This window comes from Natrix helvetica (assembly GCF_964273705.1).
Source record: "Natrix helvetica genome assembly, chromosome: 3".
Lineage (NCBI taxonomy): Eukaryota > Metazoa > Chordata > Lepidosauria > Squamata > Natricidae > Natrix > Natrix helvetica.
This window is the reverse complement of record NC_138549.1, coordinates 140,444,242-140,466,753: the sequence shown is the minus strand read 5'-3', so window position 1 is coordinate 140,466,753 and position 22,512 is coordinate 140,444,242. Positions and strand designations below refer to the sequence as shown.

Genomic DNA, 22,512 nt, shown 5'->3' with positions numbered 1-22,512 from the left:
CATGTGAAGGCTTGGAATGTGGCATTTTTCAAACCTCTTGAAAATGGGGAGGGGGGATTTTGTCTCTTACGTATCCTGTTCTCAGTCTGTGCTGACCTTCAGAACAGGGGGAGAGGCAGGAATATCTCCCTCCCCATTTTCAAGCCGTTCGCAAAAACGCCCCATTTCGAGCCTTCAATGTGAATATGCAGGTGAGAAGCTCCTACCTCCTGTAGGCATTAAAATCCATACTCTTGGGACATCGGAAGAAGCCCTGCGAGGAGACGCTGCTGCCGAAGTGCAGGAAATCTCCCCCCCCCCCCAACCTGCAGATCGTCCTTTCAAAGAGGAGTTTCACCAGGATGAAGAGGTGGCTGAAGGCGGCGTTTGTGTCAGCTTCATCCTGGTGAAACTCCTCTTTGAAAGGACGATTTGCAGGTTGGGGGGGGGGATTTCCTGCACTTCGGCAGCAGTGTCTCCTCGCAGGGCTTCTTCCGATATCCCAAGAGTATGGATTTTAATGCCTTCTTTTCCTGTTCCGTGGACGGAATTGTGAGCAGTGACTGTCACCGTTACGCAATGAGGGCATGAGGCATTTGGGTTGTGTTGCTTGGGCTCCGGCTTCTTTCGCAGCAGTGATTGGCTGCAAAAGTGACCGGCATTTGCTGTAGGTAGAGGCCTGAACGGCATCCGCGAATCAGCTGTTTTGTGAACAGAGCGGCCCAACTGATCCGATTAACGGGCCAAGAAGCCCTGAGGTGACCAGGGAAGAGAAGGGCTGCCCCCTGTTCTGGCTAAACCCACCCCTTCACTATAGCTTATTTTAGGGGGAGGGTTTATATTTTTGCCCACCGTGAAAATCTGGCATGGCCTTAGTTTCAGGACATGTCGTATTTTTGGGAAAACACGGTATCCTCTTACCTTCCTTCAATCTTCCATTCAGTCCATTGGCCTGTTGCAAGTTTATACTCAAAAAGATCATTTTTGTTCTTCAAGTTGGAATTGGAATAAATATCTCCAGTGTAGCCACCTACATGATGATAATGTTATAATAAAAGAGTCAGTTTGCACAATTTGATAATAAAGGAGTTATTATTTATAACAATAAATATGGTTACATAAAGCAAACCAATTAATGCCTTTATAGTTCATAAGAAACATATATGATATCCAGAACTTGTCATGTCTACTTTGTGCAATGCATACTGATTTTTTTATTTACTGGTATGCTTTGCATTATGTCTGATTCCTGCACTATTTTCATACTGTTAGTTTTAAAACTTATCTTATTCCATATTGTTTTCAGACCTTGCTCACCTTCATGAATTGATAATATTTATCAATTATTTTTCTGTCAGTGCTATATACCAGCGATGACGAACCTTTTTTGGTTCGCGTGCCATAAGTGGGAAGAGCGCAGGGGGGTAGTGTGCGGGCGTGCCGCACCCATAATGCAATGCGTGACCCCCCCAGTGCATATGCGCGCACTACAGGCGCGACCCCCCATTTTTTGCATGCTTTTTTTGCCCTTCCCAGGCTCCAGAGGTTTAATAGGAGCCTGGGGAGGGCGAAAACAGCCTCCCCCCCAGGGAAGCCCTTCGGAAGCTTCAGGGCCCTTCAGGATGCTTCCCTGAAGCCCCCGGAGCAGTCAAAACGAACCTCTGAGCAAACTGGAAGTCCATTCCTGAAGGGTCTTCGGGCGGGCGGGGGAGGCTCTTTTCGCCCTCCCTAGGCTCCTATAAAGGCTCTGGAGCCTGGGAAGGGCGAAAAATGGCTTTAAAAAATGGTGAACTCAGCTGGCCAGTGTGCACATGCGCGCTGGCCAGCTGACAGGGCAGCGCCTCGCGTGCCCTGACAAATGGCTCCGCGTGCCACCTGGGGCACGCGTGCCATAGGTTCGCTATCACTGCTATATACGTTTGTTGTTAACTCCTCATGCTAATTCACTAAGATTCCTACATTACACATAGAACTCGGTTAGCTTTCTGATAACTCACCAAATACAAACATGCTACTTCCAGAAACTACTGCTGAGTGGTGATACCTTGGTGCTGGTGGAGTCCCAGTAGTAAAAGCCCTGTGCAGGATAATATACAACAACACATAGAAATAAAAAAAAGGCTTAATTAATATGGTATTTTAATGAAAGGACATGTAAATGTTGATTGTGTGTATTTTTAACTTAATGTCTTTCATAGCAAAAGTGGCCAAAAAAAAACCCCAAATACAGATCAGCAAGGGTTTTCAGATTGCCTGCCATATAACAAAGAAGTTATTTGGATTTAGATCCTAAAACAAAAGAGGAAATATTTTCATTTAACGACACTGGTAATAAAATAGAGATATAGACATCCTTTGAAATGAATGCTTCAAAATGCTTGGCAGCCTGAAACAGATATTTTTAAAATACTAAAATGTATATGGCTCCTTTGGAAGACTCTATAAAAGGACACAACTGTAGGTATGTTGCTTTGTATGTTTTCCAGCTCTACTAAAATATTTTTACTTAATCTAGGAATATTAGTCTAGGAATATTAGTCTAGGAATATTAGTCTAGGAATATTAGTCTAGGAATAAGATGGTAGATAGGTAAGTAGATAGAACACTATATTCCATATTTAAATTAGCAATATTAATTCTTACATATTTTATAAATTTGCCAGTTTATTTGCTATTATTCCTGTATATAACCTATGAAAACTTGGAATATTTGTTCAGAAGTAATTTGGGGATTTCACAATTCCTAAATTTGTGTGGTAATATAATTTATCTTGTTACTGTTATAAAACCTACAATCCTGAATGTATTTAGTTATAACAAAGTATATAAATGTATTTAAAATTATATGCACATTGTTATTCTTCTTTAAAATGATTCAAAACATTTTTTCTTCCTAACGTGACTTACCAATAATTTAACTTATTTTGACACCAAATCAAAACATACAATAATAAAGTATATTGCCATCATGAAAAATAAATAATTTCTCATCTTGTCAAATAATCATGTTCTAATTCACTCAAATATTGATAATATGGGACATTTATTAGAAATAGAAATGTACCTGCACCAAGAGCAGTCCTTCACATCAAATCTTAACAGGTCATTCAACATAGTTTTCCTTCAAAGTAAGGGAAACAATACATAAATGTATGTTCAGAAGCCACAAAATATTATTAAAGTTTATAGGTGAAAGAAATTTACTCAGCTAAAATCTACCTATTATTTTACTTCTCAAAAGAGAGAAAAACAGTAACTTCTTTAACAATTATATTAGGATAAATTTTACAAATAAATATAATTAATGGAAACAGAACAGATTTTTGTAAGTTGAAATTTTGCTTGTTCATGCTTGTTTCCTAAATGCCTCAAGCAAATGTCTTATTTATGTTTTTAATAATTTGGCTTTAAAATGACACAATACTGACTCAGTAAAGATTGCACATTTTTGGTAATAACACTACCATTCCTTTCTTTGAAAGCTGTAATGGTATGATGGCTTAAACCACTTTTTAGTAAAATTTAGTATCATCAAATGGCTTATATTTTCAGGGATAGCAAAAGTTTGTTCATTTGCAATTACATAGGAATTATTTTTATATCAACCATCATAAAAGCAACCACTGTGCAGTAGACAAAGTGAAGCATATTCCCAACTATTATAAAATAGATGCAAATAAAACTACTATTCCATCATCCCTTCCCACAGAGGTGACCTTAGAAATGTTATATTCGTGTGTGTGTGTGTGTGTGTGTGTGTGTGTGTGTCTGTGTGTATTTGTGTTACACACAAATATGGGAGGTAACTCACTGCTCCCCCCTTTCTGTCTTTCGGCTCACTGCAGGAGACCATCCAGGCAGAAAACCATATTTTTAATGTTGCCTTTGTTATATTTGTGTTGCATTTGTGCTGATAAATAAATAAAGGGAGACTAGTATAGACTAGTATCTATACTAGTCTCCCTTTATTTATTTATCAGCACAAACACACACACACACACATATTCTTGACCAGTGATGGTGAACCTTTTTTTGCTCAGGTGCCAAAAGGGCGCGCAAGTGTGTGATAGCATGCCCACTCCCATAATGCAGTGCCTTCCCCCCGCACATGCGCGCTCAATCCCCAAGCTTTCTTGAAGCCTGGGGAGGGCAAAAACAGTGTTTTTGGCCCTCCAGAAGGCCAAAAATCAGCTAGCCATCGCATACTGCGGAGCTGATATAGGGCAATGCCTTGCATGCCCTCAGATATGGCTCCACATGCCACCTGTGGCACGCATACCATAGGTTCGCCATCACAGTTCTAGACTGACTGGCCATCTTGGATATTCCTATCAAAATTTTCAGCTTACCTATTATGTAAATATGTTGCATATGATCACAACTTCCAATCAGTTGAATAATATTCACATTTTTTCAAGACCTTGAAAACTTGGTTCTGAGTCTGGGGCCCTGGGCATTTTGTGCCTGTGTAGATGACTGGTTTACTGGTTTACTTTTTTATAAGTGATATGGTTTGTCCCAGCCTTTTCTTTAGGAGAAAGATTGGGGGGAAGCTCTTGGGAGGAAAGGCCAGGAGGCCCATATATGCACTCATCAGTTTTGGTACTCCATGGCATTCTTCAAGGGAAGAGAGTTGGATACCCTAAAGGCCATCCTCAATGTCTTTGGCCTCTTAAGTGTTTTCCTAAAGAGAAAGTCATGGAGCAGCCAAAATAGAGCTAACACACCTCAAACAGGGGAGAGAAACCTCTGCAGCCAAAGGATTCAGAGATTCCCATCTCAGTTTTAAAGTGGTTAGAAACACTCTTGCGGACTACACAAGTCCAGTTTGCCTTTTTATGCCTGCACCTTTTCTTAATATGCAGTGAGAAAAAAGATGCTCTGCCTAGCAATATTTTCATGACAGGCAATATTTTAAGAGGAGCCTCCATCACTGTAAACTTTACAGTTTTGTTTGTTTGTTTCTTTTCTTTCACATGGCAAGAACTGCACGACAGACATTATTTCCTAATGCTAAAAGAAAGAAAGAAAAACCCCTCTCACTCCCATCCCAATCTCTGCATCCCCATCTTAGAAAAGCTTGTCTGGAAGAAACGTTTTGTGGGCCATTGTTAAAAGTGACCCACGTTAGGGAGCGGAGAAGCGCAAAAAGGAGCCAGCATTTGTTTTGCTTGTGGGGACAGGAGGGGCTACAACCAAGGGGAGGAACGTAGGGGGGACTCACCCGTTATCCCCACCAAAGACGTAGATGGCATCTCGATAAGCCACCACGGTGTGTTTGCTACGGCTGGAAAAAAAAAGAGGAGACAACCTTGGTTTAGATCCCTTCCCTAAATCCGCCCTCCGGTCCGGTATTTCGTCAGTGGCTCTGTTCAGCCCAACATCGGGCCGAGCCCCCTCCCCCTCCCCCACCGCAGACCCCAGAGACGCCTCACCGAGCCCCGACGAATTCATCGCAGGGCGGGAGGCGGCGCCACCGGTGCACCGTCTCGAAAGGCCCGAAATTCAAAGTCAGGTATTCGACGCTGTCGGAGCAGCTATGATCAAAATCTACGCTGGGCGCCACCTTGGACCGCCCGCCCGAGTTTGCCGCAGCCGCCATGGCCCGGCTTTTGCTGCCGAGAAGAACATCCGCGAGAGAACATCAAGTCCGAACGTCAACTACAACTCCCGACATCCCACGGCCCCGCTGACACCGTTCCTTCGGAAATCCGACTACAATTCCCAGCATGCCATATACTTCCTGCAGCAGCATTTTCAACTGTGATTTTATAGTTCAGTGTTTCTCAACCTTGGCAACTTGGAAGATGTCTGGAATTCTGGGAGTTGAAGTCCGAACATCTTCAAGTTGCCAAGGTTGAGAAACGCTGTTATAGTTTGTATTCGAACTATATACGTGGTTCTGATCGTTGAGTCGGATACACCCTTTCGAAGTACGTGTTTCAATTAGGGTATAATGTGGCAACGGCAGCCAACAGTTCAAGACAAAAAAATGCAAGCGTGTGAACTGTAAATTGGGATTCAGGCAGCTCAAGATGAACGTAGTAGCGTAATGATCAGTCTTTCCAATATGATTTTAAGACGTCACATTTTGCTAAACGGGAGGGGGGAAAGCTGTAAACCTTTAGAAACAGTTCACTTTCCCAACTTTTTTGAAAAGATGTCAAAAGACCATGTCGAATGTGAAAAAACATCAAACTCAAACAACTATTGTTTGCCTTTTCAAATGAAGGCAATGAAAGTATCACTTGAACAGAATTTAATCGAAGGGAGTGATCAAAATTAAAATTAATTTTGTCTATTAGTCTTGACTGAACTGTCTCCCTTGATACATTTTTCCCCAACATAAAAGTGTTTATTATTTTATACTATGTAAAAAGTATGGTGAATGTATTCAGCATGGACATGTACGAAGTGTATTTTTTTGTAACTTTTGTCAAGAAAACAAGAAAGTTAGACTTGCTAGAACTGCTGATAATACTCAAAAATTGTATATTCAAGAATTTCATATTTTATATCAGTAAGATATATATTCCCAAGAATATTTCTTCCCAGTGATGAAATGTGCTTCTGGGTTCCGTTCCAAGTGGGGAAAAAGACACTAGAGACATGGAGGCTGCTTGGAAAGATGGTTTTAATGGTGGACTGGACCACATGGCCTGAGTCCTGAACAGAAAAGGTTATCATGGCTGGCTGGGGAATTCTGGGAGTTGAAGTCCACAAGTCTTAAAGTTCCCAAGTTTGGACACCCCTGCTCTAGGCTGAGTTTTGAATCCAGGTTTGATTGAGTTCAGATGCCATGTGGTCAGTTGAGTAAAGGCTTATATTATCATGCCTTCATTCCCATCCCCCTGGAGCTGAAGGGGAGAACTCTTTATTATGTAAAGTGGACTAGCTTGGCCTTCTTAATGGCCCATTGATAAAGTGAGGATGGGCAGGAAGCTGCAGGAATTTACTTATGTTTTTCATATAACAGTAGCAAGGTAAAAACTCTGTTTAAGGTAAGAATAGGATACTGCAGAAAATGATAAAAACCAAGTTTACACTAGACATTTATATTAATATTATGCTGTTCGCTTATATATTTAACATATATTTCTATAAAGATCTACAAGTTAGTCTTGATCTTTACTATAGCTATCATCTTATTTCAAGTATACATTCTGTAGATACTTTTATTTTATATAAAGACTTTGTATAAAATCTTTATTTTAAGAAAACAAAAGTCTATTTATGTGTGTAATAACCTATGGCACAAAAAATGCCAGACTTCTCACTCAGCACTATAGAACTCAAAAGGGATAAACGTATTCATCCACAAATTGTTTTAATATGACAACTCAATTATGGTAGCAGCATAGGAAACTGACAAGGCATCAAGTTACAAAGTACATGTAAAAGACAACCAAATAGTCAAAAGAGCTGGAATGTTTCAATTTAGTGGGTATGTTGAAAAGAAGCTGGACTTTTGTTGCTTCTTGATCAGCTAAATCAATTATGCTGTCTTATGACTGGAACAGCATTTTTTCTCATTATTTAAACACATACATGTACAGGTATGATCTATGCATAGAATAAAGGGCAATGTTTGTACATTTATAGTATTTATTTTATGTCATAAGACAAAATACTTATAAATAGCAATAACCCATTCTAAAATTACTTTTGATCTTATATTTGCTCTATGTATATGAAATCAAGAGTATCTTTTAAACAATATAGTTTATTAATTTTTTTAAAAGGGGAAGCTACTTGGATTTTGTTTATTAAAGTTTGACGTAGTTATTCAAGTATCCAGTATTTATTATAGCAATAATAATGAGGTAGTCTTATGTCCATCTTAGTAAATAAAGGTAAACTTTAAATAAATACAAGTAATTTTATATTAATAAGTTTAAATGATAAAAATGAAGCCTTTTCTGATACCCTAAAGTAATGGTTTTAATGTCATAAATAATAAAGATATACTTTTATGCACTTCATATCCAAGATGAAAAGATTTTTGCTATTCTTTTATTTAAAATATTTGTTTTTTATGGATACACTTTTGAAATCCTGAAAGTTAGGAAATAACAGGGCAGACGATTTTAAATGAAAAATATTTTATAATACTCGGACTTTTGCATTACAAATTCCCAAGCTGTCCACTTGAAAAAAGCTTAAGGCATCTATTTTATCTATTTGCCCAAATATTTTGCTGAGAGAATAGAAACAAAAATTAATAAGTTGTGTCATAGTTTTTTGGAAATGTCCTATAAAAATGTCAGCACATCAGATAAATTATTATATTCCAAATTCAGTTTCAAGTTAAAAGGATTTCTAAATTATCACTATCATATCTAACCTTTCCAATCAAGCTAAAAGGGTTCTAATTCCAGTGATAATGGACAAGAATTCTCTTTCAGTGTCCACATAAAAATATATAAGTAATTTAATTATATTAAACATCCTAAAGCAGAAATCATTAAAGACACTTTCTTAGGGCTAAATTTGTGGTATGCTAAAATTCAGCTTCTATTAGATTTACTTCATTCATATGAGGGAAATACTTACATAGTTACCTTCATACATATTAACTTTTTCAAGGAAGACAGGGATACACTATATGTCTAGCTGCTTATCTATAACTGTGCAACTCCTGGCTTTTTCATGAGCCAGAAATACTCATGTAATAGGCATTTAACAGAAATAAATTTCTTATAGTATTACACTTCAAACAGTTTGAAATCAACACAGATTAATGTAGCACTACACATCAAACAGAAAGTTGCTTTCCAAATCTATACAGAAATACAGTATTTTAAGTAGTAATTAAAAGCAAAGGGTACCATTTTCTTTTCTGAATTTTAAAAAGAACAATACCAATTTATGTTTGAATAGTTTTATTTCATTTCCCAAAAAGGGAGAAAAAGGCAAAAAGGTGTTGGGGGATGCATTGGTGTACTGATTTTTAGAGTAACCAGCAATATTAATTTTACTACCCTATAAAAAATACTTATAGTAATTTGTGAACTATGGTTTAGCCAGTTGTTTAATCCTGTGTGTGAACAAAGCAAAGAGTGTTGGAGAAATGGGTCCGTGGAGTAAATAAACAAGTTAAATACAATCAGTTTCATATTTAAAAAGTTTGGTTTCTAAACAAAAGTCATCAGTAACCACAGGAACTGAGTTTTAATGTAGCACGTCTGCTCAATATGGGTGCATGATAGTTTTAGTACAGAATTATGAAATGGTAGAATCCCAAAGGTTTTCTATAAATGGAAACAATTTAGCATTTTTATTTTTCAGGTTTTAATTCAAAGTATTGGACTGGAAGCAGATTCCATTTCATTCCAAATGTCTATATAAAAAATGTCATCTGGTTAGATCAAGATAATATACCCTGCGTAACAAAAGTGTGAAGCGCTTCCAATTTTCTAGATAAACAAGCTAGTGACAACAGTTCCTTCCTCATTTCATTAAACTGTGCTGTAAAAAGTCAGTGAAGTGCTTTTTCAGTAGAGGAAAAATGTTTAGAGCCAAACTGGAAAGTTTATCGGAAGAATAGTGTTCCCATTGTGCGAATTCAGAATGCAAAAACTTCATGCATATTTGCCTTTTGTCGCCTTCTAAAACACAAGCAGTACTTCCAAATAAAAATTAATCATTTTTGTAATATTTTGTGGATAAAGGAAGTGTTCCCTGTTTAGGTCAAAAACATGAGCTAAACCAGAAAATGTTGCCTAGATATTATCACGATACTCTGGATTTATATGCCAATGGTCTGAAGAACTCTTCTTTCATTTTCATTGAGATGGTCTGAGAACATTGTATAGCAAGGCTGCTGGGCAAACTGGCATAAGAATTCTGTAAGATAAGCCTAGGAGAAAGAGAAATATATTGTTAATACCTGAATAGAAGAGAAATACATGGTTAATAGTTGATGGAAAAAAACATCATTAACCCAGGGTAATGAAGTCATAGTTTTTATTAAAGTTGTCAAAGGATTTGCGAAGTAACTTATAAAGCACAATCAAAATATGGGTTTAACATTTGTTCAAGAGTTAGTACAGAATTTCTGCAGCAAACTTTTTTAAAATTTGGGATTAAGGCACTAATCTCAATCATCTACAGTGAATGGCAGCACAATTCCTTATTCAGTGCAGGTTGTTCTTGATTTACGATCACAATGAAGCCCAAATTTATGTTGCTAAGTAAGACATTTGTTAAGTGAGTTCCCCCCCCCCCCTTTACAACTTTTCTTGTCACAGTTGTTACATGAATCACTGCAGTTATTAAATTAGAAACCCGCTTGTTAAGTGAATTTGGTTTCTCCATTGACTTTGGTTGTCAGAAGATCGCAAAAATTGATCACATGACATTAGGACACTGAAAAAATTATAAATATGAGTCAGTTGCCAAGCATCTGAATTTTGATCACATGAACCTGGGGATGTTGCAACAGTCGTTAGTGTGAAAAAACAGTCAGAAGTCACTTTTTTCAGTGCTATTGTAACTTTAAACGGTCACTAAACAAATTGCTGTAAGTCGAGGACTACCTGTAATGCGGAACCTATTTCTTCTGAATTGCATCAAAGACTCAGTTCAAACTGTGTCCAGGATTATAGCTTTAATTTCAGCCATGTGTCTTTGAAAATTATGAGTGGTGTCAAGAGAACAATCTCATCAGCTTTAGAATAATGTTAAATGTTGGTCTATTTCCTGTTGTAACTCAAAGAAACATTATATTTCAGAAGAACACATATTTTTCTTCTTCAGTACAGATAGTACTCATTTAAGTTATGACAAACCTCCTAAAAGGCATTTATGACCCAGTTCCAAAGTTCTTGCAGCCACACACATACTCTAGTTATTTGATCACATTTTGGGTGCCTGGCAACTGACGCATCTTTATGGCTGTGCACAACATACCAGTGATTGCGAATTTTACCAGTTTCCAGCAAAAATGGCCCATTGAACAAAATGGATTTGTTTAATGATCATGGCATTCACTTAATGATCACCACAAAAAATCATAAAATTGGGTGATCTGCTTAACGACTGCCATGATTTACAACTGAAATTCTAGATGTACTGATAGTCATAATTATGGTTTTAAGCCGAGAACTACCTGTATGATATTTCAATATTTTATTCATTTCTTAAAATTCAACACACTCAAATAAACTAACTTCCATTTGGAAAGCTTTTGATTCTAATAAATGTACATTTTCTTATCTGCAATAGGTCCAATATTAAGACTTCTTGTATCCCACATGTTTACAAATACCTGAAGGTGGTGAATATATCCAATACACTTTCCTTCTCCTATTTTCCCCATAACCATCAACCTTGTAAGGTGAATTGGGCTGAGAGAAAATGGCTGGCCCAAAGTCATGATTAATGTGGTACTTGCTTTAAAAAATCATTTGTGATACCATTTTAAAAACAGATATGATAAATAATTTATAATAATGTTATCCTAGAACAGGGTGTCAAACTTGCAGGTTGGATGCGTTAAATGCTGGCCATGTCCACCCCCAGTTTAGCAAAGGAGCGGGGGGAGTTGCAATATGTTACATGACAAAGTTTCGTCGTGAGTTTGACACTCCTGTTCTAGATGATGAAGTTTCAAAGTACAAATGAATATGTCACCGTGAAAGACCGAAATTGGTGAATGTCGACATTCACCGGTGAATGTTGGTGAATGTCGACATTCACCGGTGAATGTCGACACATACCAATTTCGGTCTTTCACGGTGACATATATATAACGAGTCAGCGTAACGCTTTACTTTTGCTTTTCGTTCTAACCGCGCAGGATCGCAGTTTTTTTTTTAAAAAAAGTCCGCGAATAGAAGACGCTTCAAAGGAAGCGAGGAGCCGAGGTATTAGGGTAAGGGGATTAGGGTAAGGGTGTCGAGAGGATAAGGGTATTTTCGGACATACACCAAGCGACTATGTGAATGTCGACATTCACCGGTGAATGTCGACATTCACCAATTTCGGTCTTTCACGGATACACCAAGCGACTATGTGAATGTTGACATTCACCAGATTTCGGACTTTCACAGTAACAAATACACAACAGTTAGACCACAAAATACGCCACCTGTAAATCTATCTGATATAGAGGATCCTTCAATGCATCTGGATCATCCTCATCCTCATCTTCATAATAATCTTCATCTGTCAAACAAATATGTTTCAAAGTGAAGTTGATGCACACTTAAAGAACTAAAATCTCAAAATTCTTATATTTTCTTTGGACTACAATAAACTGCTGTTTTCTGTTTAGACATTGAATAAACCAGTAAATAACGAAACAGACCAGAAGTACTAATAACCCTATTTCCAAACTATACAATGAATGTATTTGGATTCTGTTTCTTCTATTTATTTAACTATCTATTATTTAACAGCAACAATATATATCTAAAAGTGGCATAAACATGACCACTATTTCTATGGCATCATAGCAAAAGTTTTATTTCCATTCCTAAAACTGCAACAGTAAGAACAGACAATGAAGATACACATTTTTGCAAACTCTTTTCTCCAATCCAATTTTCAATTTACTTCTAAAGCTTATTTCTCAGAAACGGTAGATAAAATAAGAAACAAACATGATTCAGTGTTTTTACTTTTACTTTCAAGCAGAACCATGAAAGTCTTCATATCAGGGTTCCAAGTAATACCCCCAATTAAAGAAGACTTCAAGGCTAGTGATTCCTCAAAGTTCCATTTTATTAGAGATATATTGGCACATCTGGGAAAACCCAAATCTGAGAGTTCCGGGTTTTCCTCACCCAAAAGAAAGTCAAAGATCTATCCCCTGCACACACAAGTCCATCACATGGTCCAATCATTTCAACATCCCAACTGGAGACGGCCCCCCGTCACTCCTATCCAGGTGCAGGCTGAGTGTCCTTAACTCCCATAGAAAAGAATGTTGTTATGGCTAATCCTCCACCGGCTCCTTGCAATTCCCCCTCCTGTTTTCCCAGGCACTAAATGTGGCAGCCCTGAAGCTCCAATGAAAAAAATATCTTCTAGGACTAGAACTGACACTTCATTTGTCCAGATATAGGTCATTCGCTTCAGTTACTATTTATCTTTTGAACAAATGCATTTTTTTAAAATTTCAAAGAATATATGTTTGTGTAGGAATCGTGGGAGAGTTGCTCAATTTGTGTGTTTCTTGAAATAGGGAGCAAACAAATCCTAACAGTTTAGTCATATACATTATTGTTGCTTTGATTTTTTTTTAAAAGTAATAAGCTTTTTATGCTTTTTCATAAATTTGAAACTGCTTCACTTGCCATATTTATTGGTAGCAAGAATATCTGACAATAGCTGGCCCGTTAACCCTTCGTTCTCTTCTTCCTCTTCATCTTCTTGATCTTCCCACATATCATTGGATTCCTCTGTTAATTGAAATAAGAAATTAAACTAGCAGAACTGATTTATTTAATTTTATTGACTGTCTGCTATAATATTCTCTGAGAAACAAAATGTTAACATTTTTGTCCCCAAGTAAATTTTATTTAAGCATTATAGTAATCTGTTACTCCACCTAAAATTGATTCCTTTACTGTAAACATTGGTAGTCATTAACAGTAAATTGACCCATAATATAAGGCAAACACTTATAAAAGAGACTGTAAAAGGAAAAGAATTCACATTATAAACACGTGACTACTAATCTGAATGCCCAATACAGTATTTTTTTTTGCAACCTTGCTCACATGCTGTTGGTACTCCTGCAATGCTGTGAACTTTGTTTACATTATGCACGGTAAAAGCAGCATGTCACCTATTTATATATTTTATTAAATTTATATTATAGCTTTTTCTCCCACAACCACCATAACCAGCTCTTTTTCTCCTGTAATCAGGAGAAATAACCCATAACCATTAGTCTTGAAAATTATCAGTACAACATGATTAATCCATGGCTGAGTGTATTTGGACTTTCCAAACCCATATTCCATGCAAGTTGGGTCATAAGATACCTAGCAATATATACCTTGGCTCCATTCTGCAGCAGTTTGTCGAGAAGCATTTGCTTCTATTGCATTAGAAAGCTCATTTATTATCAGCTTTAAGATTTTAACTAACAAAGGAATGTTGGTCCAGCGCTCAGGATCTAAAAGATACCAAAAGTTGCATCTTTTAAAAGAAATTAAGAACTCTGAGAAACCACAATGTAAAACCAGTTGGAGAAGTGCTTCATGTTTTATTAGCCTCTGACGTATGTTTTTGAAATATATATTTTATAAAAGGTCAGCAGTAGTATAACTCCTCTTGGCACACACACACACACGAATACAGCAGGATCAGAGAACCTATTGTTCTGGGATCCTGACAATAACTGCCTGGCTATAGGCAGTCCTCATTTAGTGACCACAAGTAGGCTGGCAACTATGTTATGAAGTGAAGTGATCTCTAAGAGAAACTGACTGTTCTCACATAGTTACTTCAGCTTTCCTTTGTTTTGCAGATCTGCAAAGGTAAACGCGAGGATTGGTCACGAAGTGAATTTATCATCACTGCAAATTGTCCCATATGAGGTAGTTGCCAAATGAGGATTATCTGTTTATGCTGTTTATCTGATCCTGTGTTATATTTGTTATTAAAAGTTAATATTTACTCCATCTGAACAAACATTGTCAATACCACACTTTAACCATCTGTCCCTAAGTTAACCTTTTGAAGGCTACATATTTCAGGACACAGTACGGCATGATTTTAAAAAAAACGATAATAAATATTTTGTATAGAGATTTAGTTCACAATAGTTCAATTGGTTCAGAAGAATAGTCAGCTACATACATGGCAAAAAAAAAAAAAATTCCAATCAAAAAGTTACACTGCTTTTCATGAAATTTGGACATAAGTTCCGAACCTATTTTTAAATGCTCAGAGTCATTTATTCTTATAAAATTAAAAATTCACTATTAGCTTTTAAAAATATTTGCTTATAACATATTTAAAATATATAAAATATTTTTTTTATAGATACAAATTTTAAAGGTTGAATGGAATACAGAACAGAAAACCTCAATTTTCACAGAAGACTGTCTTATCTATATCCAAAATTTCAATAGACGAATTTATCATGAAAACATTAATTTTGGTACCAGTTATAAAATAGACCTGATGTTAATTGTTTAATAAAGGTAACAAAGAATTAAAATTACTTTTAAGGATACATCCTGTTGATTCATATACAAATACTCACTTTTGGCTGCTTTTGATCGTGTACGTATGCCTTCTTCCATATTAAATATTTCTTCCCCTTTTACCCTGATATCTTGAAGGCGCTTGTCATCTGTACTGATACCATACTGGAGTAACTTACATAGAGCTACAGAACTGAAATTTTTAAAAATAATATATTTCATTTCACATCATTCTACCTACAAGACAAATACGTAAAAGCATAAGCAAAGATTTGCAACATTTTATTTCATTTGGATGTGTAACCAAATATTCAATAGGACCTATATCATGAACGTTTATATAATTATTTTAATAATCACATAATTTATTTTACTGCATTTTAAAAATAAAGATTAGACAAGACTTAAGGATATTTATCTATATTACTGTATGTGTGGTGTTCTCTGGGCTTTTCTCCCCAATAGGCTTTTTCATAACCCCCAGTGTTACTTCCTTTCCACTCAATTTGAAATCCCTATTACCAAGTTTATTAGCCGACACAGGACAACACTTCTACTTTCTTTTTGAATGGGTGGGCAGGATGCTTAACAAAATCCAGCCCTCTACAACTGTTGATGGATATATTCCCACTCCTTTATATAAGAGATGTTTGTGTTATAAATAAGGCATAAATCCTTGTACAGACTACAAAGGACTATATAAGGTCAATTTGTCTTGAACAATTCATTATAATAAAATTATGATAAAATGCATTGCTTCTTACACTTAGTTCTTACATTCTTTAAAAAAACAATTAAATACTTGTTTCAATCTATAGAAATATACACTGCAATAAGAGAAAACCTTACCTGACCTTCCCTTCATACTGTCCATAGAACAAATGTTGTCGACTCATCCACTCTGACATTACAAATTCCAGAGCAGGCTTGCCTGTTGGTCCAGGTAAACTACAAAGAAATTCTAGTAATGGTTCCAGCTGAGAATGAACTAGATGAGCAAATACCATGATCAAAGACTGCAAAAGGAATCAAAAGAAGATAATGATAGCTTCAATTTCTAAAAAAAAAAAATCTCATAAATAAAATATCAATATCAATTATATATGATATGTGTGTGTGTGTGTGTGTGTGTGTGTGTGTATGTGTGTGTGTTGTAATTGTACTGATAAATAAATAAAGGGAGACTAGGATAGATCTATTTCGAGCTAATTAGCTCTCATCAGCTAGCCATACCCTTACTGGGATTATATATTCTGCCTGGATGGTCTCCTGGAGTGAGCTGAAAGACAGAAAAGGGAAGCAGTGTGTTCCCTCCCATATTTGGGCATATCAGGGGTTGTGACACAATACATACATACATACATACATACATACATGCTTGCTTGCAAACAATTATTCTGATAATTATCACGCAACAAATATTAGTTTTAATAATATTTAAATAATAATAGTTTTCATCTATTTTACAACCTCCTTACCTGCATTACAGTGAGTGTTTCTGCTTGCTGCATTTTACTAAGAATTGCTCTGAGAATCTGATCCAGATTTTCTCCCAATTCACTCCCAACTTTGGAGATCAATGTAGAAACTAGCCTGCCTACGAAGGCAGCTGTGAATTCTGAGGTGCGTGGATCCAGAAGCTGACTCACCACCTGCATCACATACCACAGTCCGTTGTGGCCTTGCTCATCATGCCACTGTGCAATTTGTTCCAAAGCGACTGAGATGTATGCACGTAAACATTCGCCACCATTCTGAATAAACAATAATAATAAAACACAACACCTTTCATTCCAGAAAGAATTCAGATATTACAACCAAACATCATCTTCCACACAGGATGAAATAGTAACTGGTGATCCAAGAAAAAAAAACCACAATAAATCTTTTCAGATGACCCTCCTCTGCTTCACTTTTTCACAAAAGCCCTTTAAAGATCTACGTACTAACCATGAAATAAATAAAATAAACTCTATTTGGCACGGTTCTTGGAAAGTTACAATGTTTAGACTCCTAAACTAAACATCCAGATGATGAAATTGACCCATGTGATGATCCAAACAGGTGGATTGAAGGTGTAACCTTATAAAATGTTATTCATTTTTTCATGCATGAATGCCTAATCTTATTCATATGCATATGGTTAAATTTAAGTGCTGGCAGGGTAGAAACAGGTACACAAAGAAATAAAGCCAAAATTGATATTTTCCAGAATGCTTGTTGCTTTTAAACAAGTATATTTTATCAACTTGCTTGAACAAATGTTATTTTCCCCTGAAAGTAAGATTAGTGAAGCTAGTTCAAAGTATGTCAACTATCTGAAATGATATAGCCTATCTCTAAACAGCATTTATCAGTCATATATCAACCTTTAATTTTCTGTTTTCTGTATATCTACCCAGGCAGATACTGTAGCAAACCAATTACCAAAAAAGGAAGAGCAAAACGGATAAAATTTGACAATGTTCCTGTGTATTGTAAGAGTGAGAAATAATTAAAACTGCATCATGATATGATAATACACTATATTTTACATTCTTGCACCCAATTTCAAGATGCAAGAACAACAGACTGGGGCTTGTGTTGTGCAGTTGCAATGTCCTTTTTGTCAGTCCCATTGTATAGATGCCTAGGCTAATTTTTCTGCTGTTAACGAAACTTAGAGAAAAGTAAATTTCAGTCGTAAAAGATTTGCTTCGTATGTAAATAATATAATAATAATTAAAAAAACATTTAAATTTCATCAATGGAATCGATTGCCATTTGCAGTCAACTTATCCCTGCAACTTAATCATCATGAATCCAGTTCGTTTAAATACAGAAACTTTATACAAATGACTGAACAGCCACTCACAAAACATTACCTGCATGGTAGCATTGTCATCTGTGTGCAGGCTACACTGAGCCACAGCAGGAAAAGCTTGGAAGATTAAGAGGTCCGAAAGAGGTGGTTTAGTATTTCTTACAACAGTTGTTAATATGTCTATTGAAGTCTGAAAAAGAAAAGAACATAGAGGAGGGAGCTAACGAGCTGGAGGAGGGGAGGGGTTGATATGGTGCAATAGTAGCATTAGTTTACCCAACAGTAATTAAAACTAATGTGCAAGTGTCATTTTGTTTCATATTGTTTTCAGCTTTTCTCTGAATGTCTTGCTATTTTGCCTCATTGAGAAATCTTGTGGAATACTGAATTCTTTTTTTTAATTTGGGGAGTTGCCCAGAGTTGTTAAAAGACAGGTGGCTATATACGGTAAGTATTTTAAGTAACTAAATAAGATATTTTTTCTGCTTTCCACATCTATAGCTAAAATCTGAAAGTTCCATTAAATTGAATATTTTTTAGATCTTCCCCACTTTTGTTCTTTTACTTTGAATTCACTTGTCATCTTTCCTTTATTTCCATTAATATATTACATTTCAAGAAATTACTTAAAACTATGTTCTCCTGTAAACTGCCAATTGTAACTATGGAATGCCAAATTATTATCTGATTGTTCTTTTTTGCTATTAATTTAAGTATTATACTATATTAATTGCTTTATACTTTCATTTGTAGACTTCTAGAATATATAAGGCTGTTTAATACTTATATTGTTTGGGGGGGATCTCAGCTTTAATGTATTCTTCATTAGGAATTTAAGAACAAATATTTCTTTTTTAAAATCAGCAGTCAGGCTATACAAATGTTTCTATATTTTGATAAAAATGTCTGTATACTTACTGCACAAAGTCCTGCTGGAATTTTATCAACAGGGGCTTGCATGATACTAACAAGAGTTGGGATTAATCTCATCTGCATTGCATCCTGACAGGCTTCTATTTGTGCTAGTTCCTTAAAAATATCCTGGGCAAGAGAAGCAACAACTGGATCTAAATAAAGAAATAATATCAATTACTAAGGAGAAATATCCTAGTAAAATCATAAAGTTATAATAAGAAAAATCAGCCTCTAACATCACCCTGTCTACTAACAAGTATTCTAGCCAACATACAACTCATAGAATATTCTTAGAATATTACACTGCTGGGTGGTTTTAGACTAGTGTTTTGTTCAAACAGTATTCATATAAATGCAAAGATACAAAATAGAGGGCATCCTGGGGACCAAGGAATGAGCTGTTTATCAGTTTTCCTGGCCATGCTCACCATTTGAGCAATTCTTTGAGTGATAAAATGCTACCTGTCACAGTAGGAAACAAGCATTAACAAAAAGCAGTTATTTTCTATAAATCGGCTTAATAATATTTCTCATAATTTTTTTAAAAAACCAAGATAGATATCCCTATGGCCTTTTAATAAAATACTGAAAAAACCAACACTTGTGTAATCCAATTTCTTCATTTAAAAATATTTGAAATCATCAGTGTTCTTTGAATATCTGCAATCATAATCAAGAGCAACTCTGAGCACTTACCATTACTATATTTGAGAAATATTGCAATGGTGAAGGGACAAATCTTGTTCTCCACATTTGCTGTAAAGGCTGGATCTACTGTGCAGACAATGCAAAGAGTTTCCATCACAAGATTGAGAACCTCGGAACTAAACTGAGCTGCCAAATGGATTAATCCATCAAGGATATTAGGAAGAAAAGGCTGCAGGACATGGGTGCTATCAGAAATCTTTAGTTGGTCACAGTAGCTAGGAAAAATAAACATTTTAAGAAGAAAAATTATAAAATTATATTTGTCAGTAAGATTGTAACACAGCACAGCATTTCTCATAATCACGCATTCAATGTCTTCACCATTCTAAGCATTATACATTCTCAAAATTAAATCATGGTATTATGCTACTGTTCAACTAATACAGGTCTTCAGCTACATACCCCCAGATAGCCCTTACTGCAGAAATTCGCACAGAAGGAGGTTGTGTTTCATGAAGGCCACTGACTGTTGCTTGTAAAAATTGCTGGATAAGCTCTGGAGACATTGCAACTGTGAACCGACTGGCCACCCAAAGAGCACGGCCAAGAAGGAAAGGCGAAACTATAAGAAAACACAAACAAACAGTGTTATTGCTATTGTAGTTCTCTCTCAAAACTATCATTTGGTAACAGGCCCCACATATATTAGGGAGACAATTTACATACTTGGAGATAGTAAAAAAGAACTTATCTTTTTACACATAAACATGACAGTTGTTGTAGCCTAGTGGTATAAAGTGTGCACACCTGATTAACATTGCAATACAGCATACTCTTTAATTCTCCAAGTGAAGGTTGAAGCAAATAAATGAATGTACATGATCATTTTTATTCTATGGATTTTAACAGAAAGGACAAGTTGCCATTATGTTAACAAGAATGTCTTTGATTCCTTACTTTTTGATTGTTGACAATCAAAACAAACTTCTATTTGCAGACCAGACTTGAAATGACTTCCTTTTCTGCTTTGAAATTTTCTTTAAATGACATAATTGTAAATCTGATTTTATGTTTGGAAGAATGTTTCTGAATTAATCTCATCCTGTGTATAAATAAAGAGACTCACACCTACTTAAATGCCATACAATTTGTTCATAGCCACAAACATTCTATTAAAATTTATCCAAAAACTATACATTACTTTGAAAAGATTTTTGAATGTCTCTCTCTAAATTATTTTTAGGCAATCATAAGTACCTGACAGGTTGAGATCAGCAAGAAGAACACTGGTTAGAAATCCATGCATATCAAAATGTATCCTTCCATTTTTTACACAATCTGTGATAAGAGATTTGACCGAGCCTAAAGCCAGCATGCAAGCTTCATGTATTTTCCACCTGCAAAGAATAAATTACTTAAATTTTCTAATATTCAATTTTCTTACTTGATAACTAAAAAGCAATAGGAAACCAATGGCAAATAATAGTTGGGTTATCATATATAACATAAATAATACTGTGGTTATTTAACTTTATTTGGAAATATGAGTTGTTATATACCTGAGGATTATTATTTAACTGATGAATATTTGAGATAGAATTTGTTACAAATGTAGTTTAGTAAGGGTAACTTAATCTGTTTGTATTATAATAGGGAAAATTGTATATTGGATTAGCATACTATTTTCATATGAATTAGTTTTACTAAAGCAGTTGCTTTACTAAAGTAACTAATGTATAATATTCTTCGGAATTATTCTCAATGGCATTGAACCAGGGAACACCATTTACTATCTGTGGCAATAGGACAAGTATTGACCCTTGGCCAAGCTTTACATGTTATATATTTTATATACTGTATGTACAGTATATCCTGTGATTATTTTAGGAAATATAACACTATGCCATAGAGTTGGTGGCTTTTACCATGTGGTGTGGATTACTATGCTAATCATAAAAGTTCATTTGTTTCCATTTTCATCTTAAATCCCATTTTTCTATTCTGATATGCATGCTTTCAAATCTAGTACATGACTAAGAGAAGGGAGAGAACAGACAATTGAGAATATAATAGTCTCTAACTAAAGGAGATCTATGGGCATAGATCTACGTTTCTGTTACTTCTGCAGAGCGAATCAGTAAGTGGATGTCTCAACAGCCACTGCTTACAGAATTCACTATTTTGTAGGAAAAACAAAGCAAAATCCAATCCTCATTTCATAGAAACTGACAGCATTTAGCCATTATCAAAACAGGTAATAAACTGGTAGTTAATCAGTGCCCAATCTTATTTATAATTGCATTTTTTGCTGATCGTTGTGTAATAATATTCATGTAATTATTTTGTTAAACAAACAAAACGAACAAGCTGAGTATTATGGAATCTTGAATCACCAACGTTATCAGTATCTTCCATATTGCATTTATATGATCTTCTAATGCCAATGCCCTTTAGCATTCTATGGAAGAAAGGTTAGCTTCTGAGCAATATTAAAAATGATAATAAATCAGGTGATTTATTCTCCTGTAATTTAAGCAAAAAGTGACTAGAAAACTAGCATTTATTCTGCCATATGTACAACCTTAGCTTATTTATTAATGTCCCCGAATAACTTATAATGGTCAACCAGAAGGCAGTTGCTCTAATTCTAGATTTTTCATTTCTAACTTGATTATAAGGTATATAATACTAGTTTGTTTCATTATGGATTCAATATTCTGATACTGTCACCTATAGAAACTGCTTTCTTACCAATGTTCAGCACCAGTATTTTTGGCTTGCTCCGCTTCCTGTAAGTGTCTTGTAGCTGCAGCAGCCAAAGCTGTTGCGCTTTCATTCTGGAAATCAGCTGCCACAGCCTATACAGAAGTATGACAATAGCTCACATTTTCTAGAAAAGGTAAAGGGAACCTTCATATCACTATTCTTTGTTGATAATGAAGTTAGCAGTTATAGTGAATAGCTTCAAAACAGTCTAGTCAGGAAAAAATATTAACAAAATTG

At 35.7% G+C, this 22,512-nt stretch overlaps 2 protein-coding genes across 4 annotated transcripts in view; both read right to left on the bottom strand.

The window, feature by feature from the left end:
• Window positions 1–5,678, bottom strand: part of LZTR1 (leucine zipper like post translational regulator 1) — a 40,740-nt gene extending 35,062 nt beyond the window's left edge. For 2 of the 3 annotated variants that reach the window (XM_081947502.1, XM_081947503.1), the window contains exons 1-5: window positions 5,415–5,678; window positions 5,204–5,266; window positions 3,044–3,100; window positions 1,977–2,056; window positions 901–1,009 (exon numbers count right to left, since the gene is read on the bottom strand). In XM_081947502.1, coding sequence (XP_081803628.1) covers window positions 901–1,009; window positions 1,977–2,056; window positions 3,044–3,100; window positions 5,204–5,266; window positions 5,415–5,581 — 476 coding nt within the window. In that variant the 5' untranslated portion in view covers window positions 5,582–5,678. The remainder of the gene's footprint in view (window positions 1–900; window positions 1,010–1,976; window positions 2,057–3,043; window positions 3,101–5,203; window positions 5,267–5,414) is intronic. The other variant, XM_081947501.1, reaches the window with a different exon arrangement.
• Window positions 5,679–8,844: 3,166 nt separating this feature from the next.
• Window positions 8,845–22,512, bottom strand: part of IPO9 (importin 9) — a 35,862-nt gene continuing 22,194 nt past the window's right edge. Inside the window, exons 12-24 of the mRNA XM_081946693.1 lie at window positions 22,261–22,367; window positions 20,767–20,906; window positions 19,972–20,131; window positions 19,558–19,784; window positions 18,865–19,013; window positions 18,008–18,136; window positions 16,622–16,897; window positions 15,993–16,159; window positions 15,203–15,336; window positions 13,988–14,107; window positions 13,281–13,385; window positions 12,071–12,147; window positions 8,845–9,838 (exon numbers count right to left, since the gene is read on the bottom strand). Coding sequence (XP_081802819.1) covers window positions 9,728–9,838; window positions 12,071–12,147; window positions 13,281–13,385; window positions 13,988–14,107; window positions 15,203–15,336; window positions 15,993–16,159; window positions 16,622–16,897; window positions 18,008–18,136; window positions 18,865–19,013; window positions 19,558–19,784; window positions 19,972–20,131; window positions 20,767–20,906; window positions 22,261–22,367 — 1,902 coding nt within the window. The 3' untranslated portion in view covers window positions 8,845–9,727. The remainder of the gene's footprint in view (window positions 9,839–12,070; window positions 12,148–13,280; window positions 13,386–13,987; window positions 14,108–15,202; window positions 15,337–15,992; window positions 16,160–16,621; window positions 16,898–18,007; window positions 18,137–18,864; window positions 19,014–19,557; window positions 19,785–19,971; window positions 20,132–20,766; window positions 20,907–22,260; window positions 22,368–22,512) is intronic.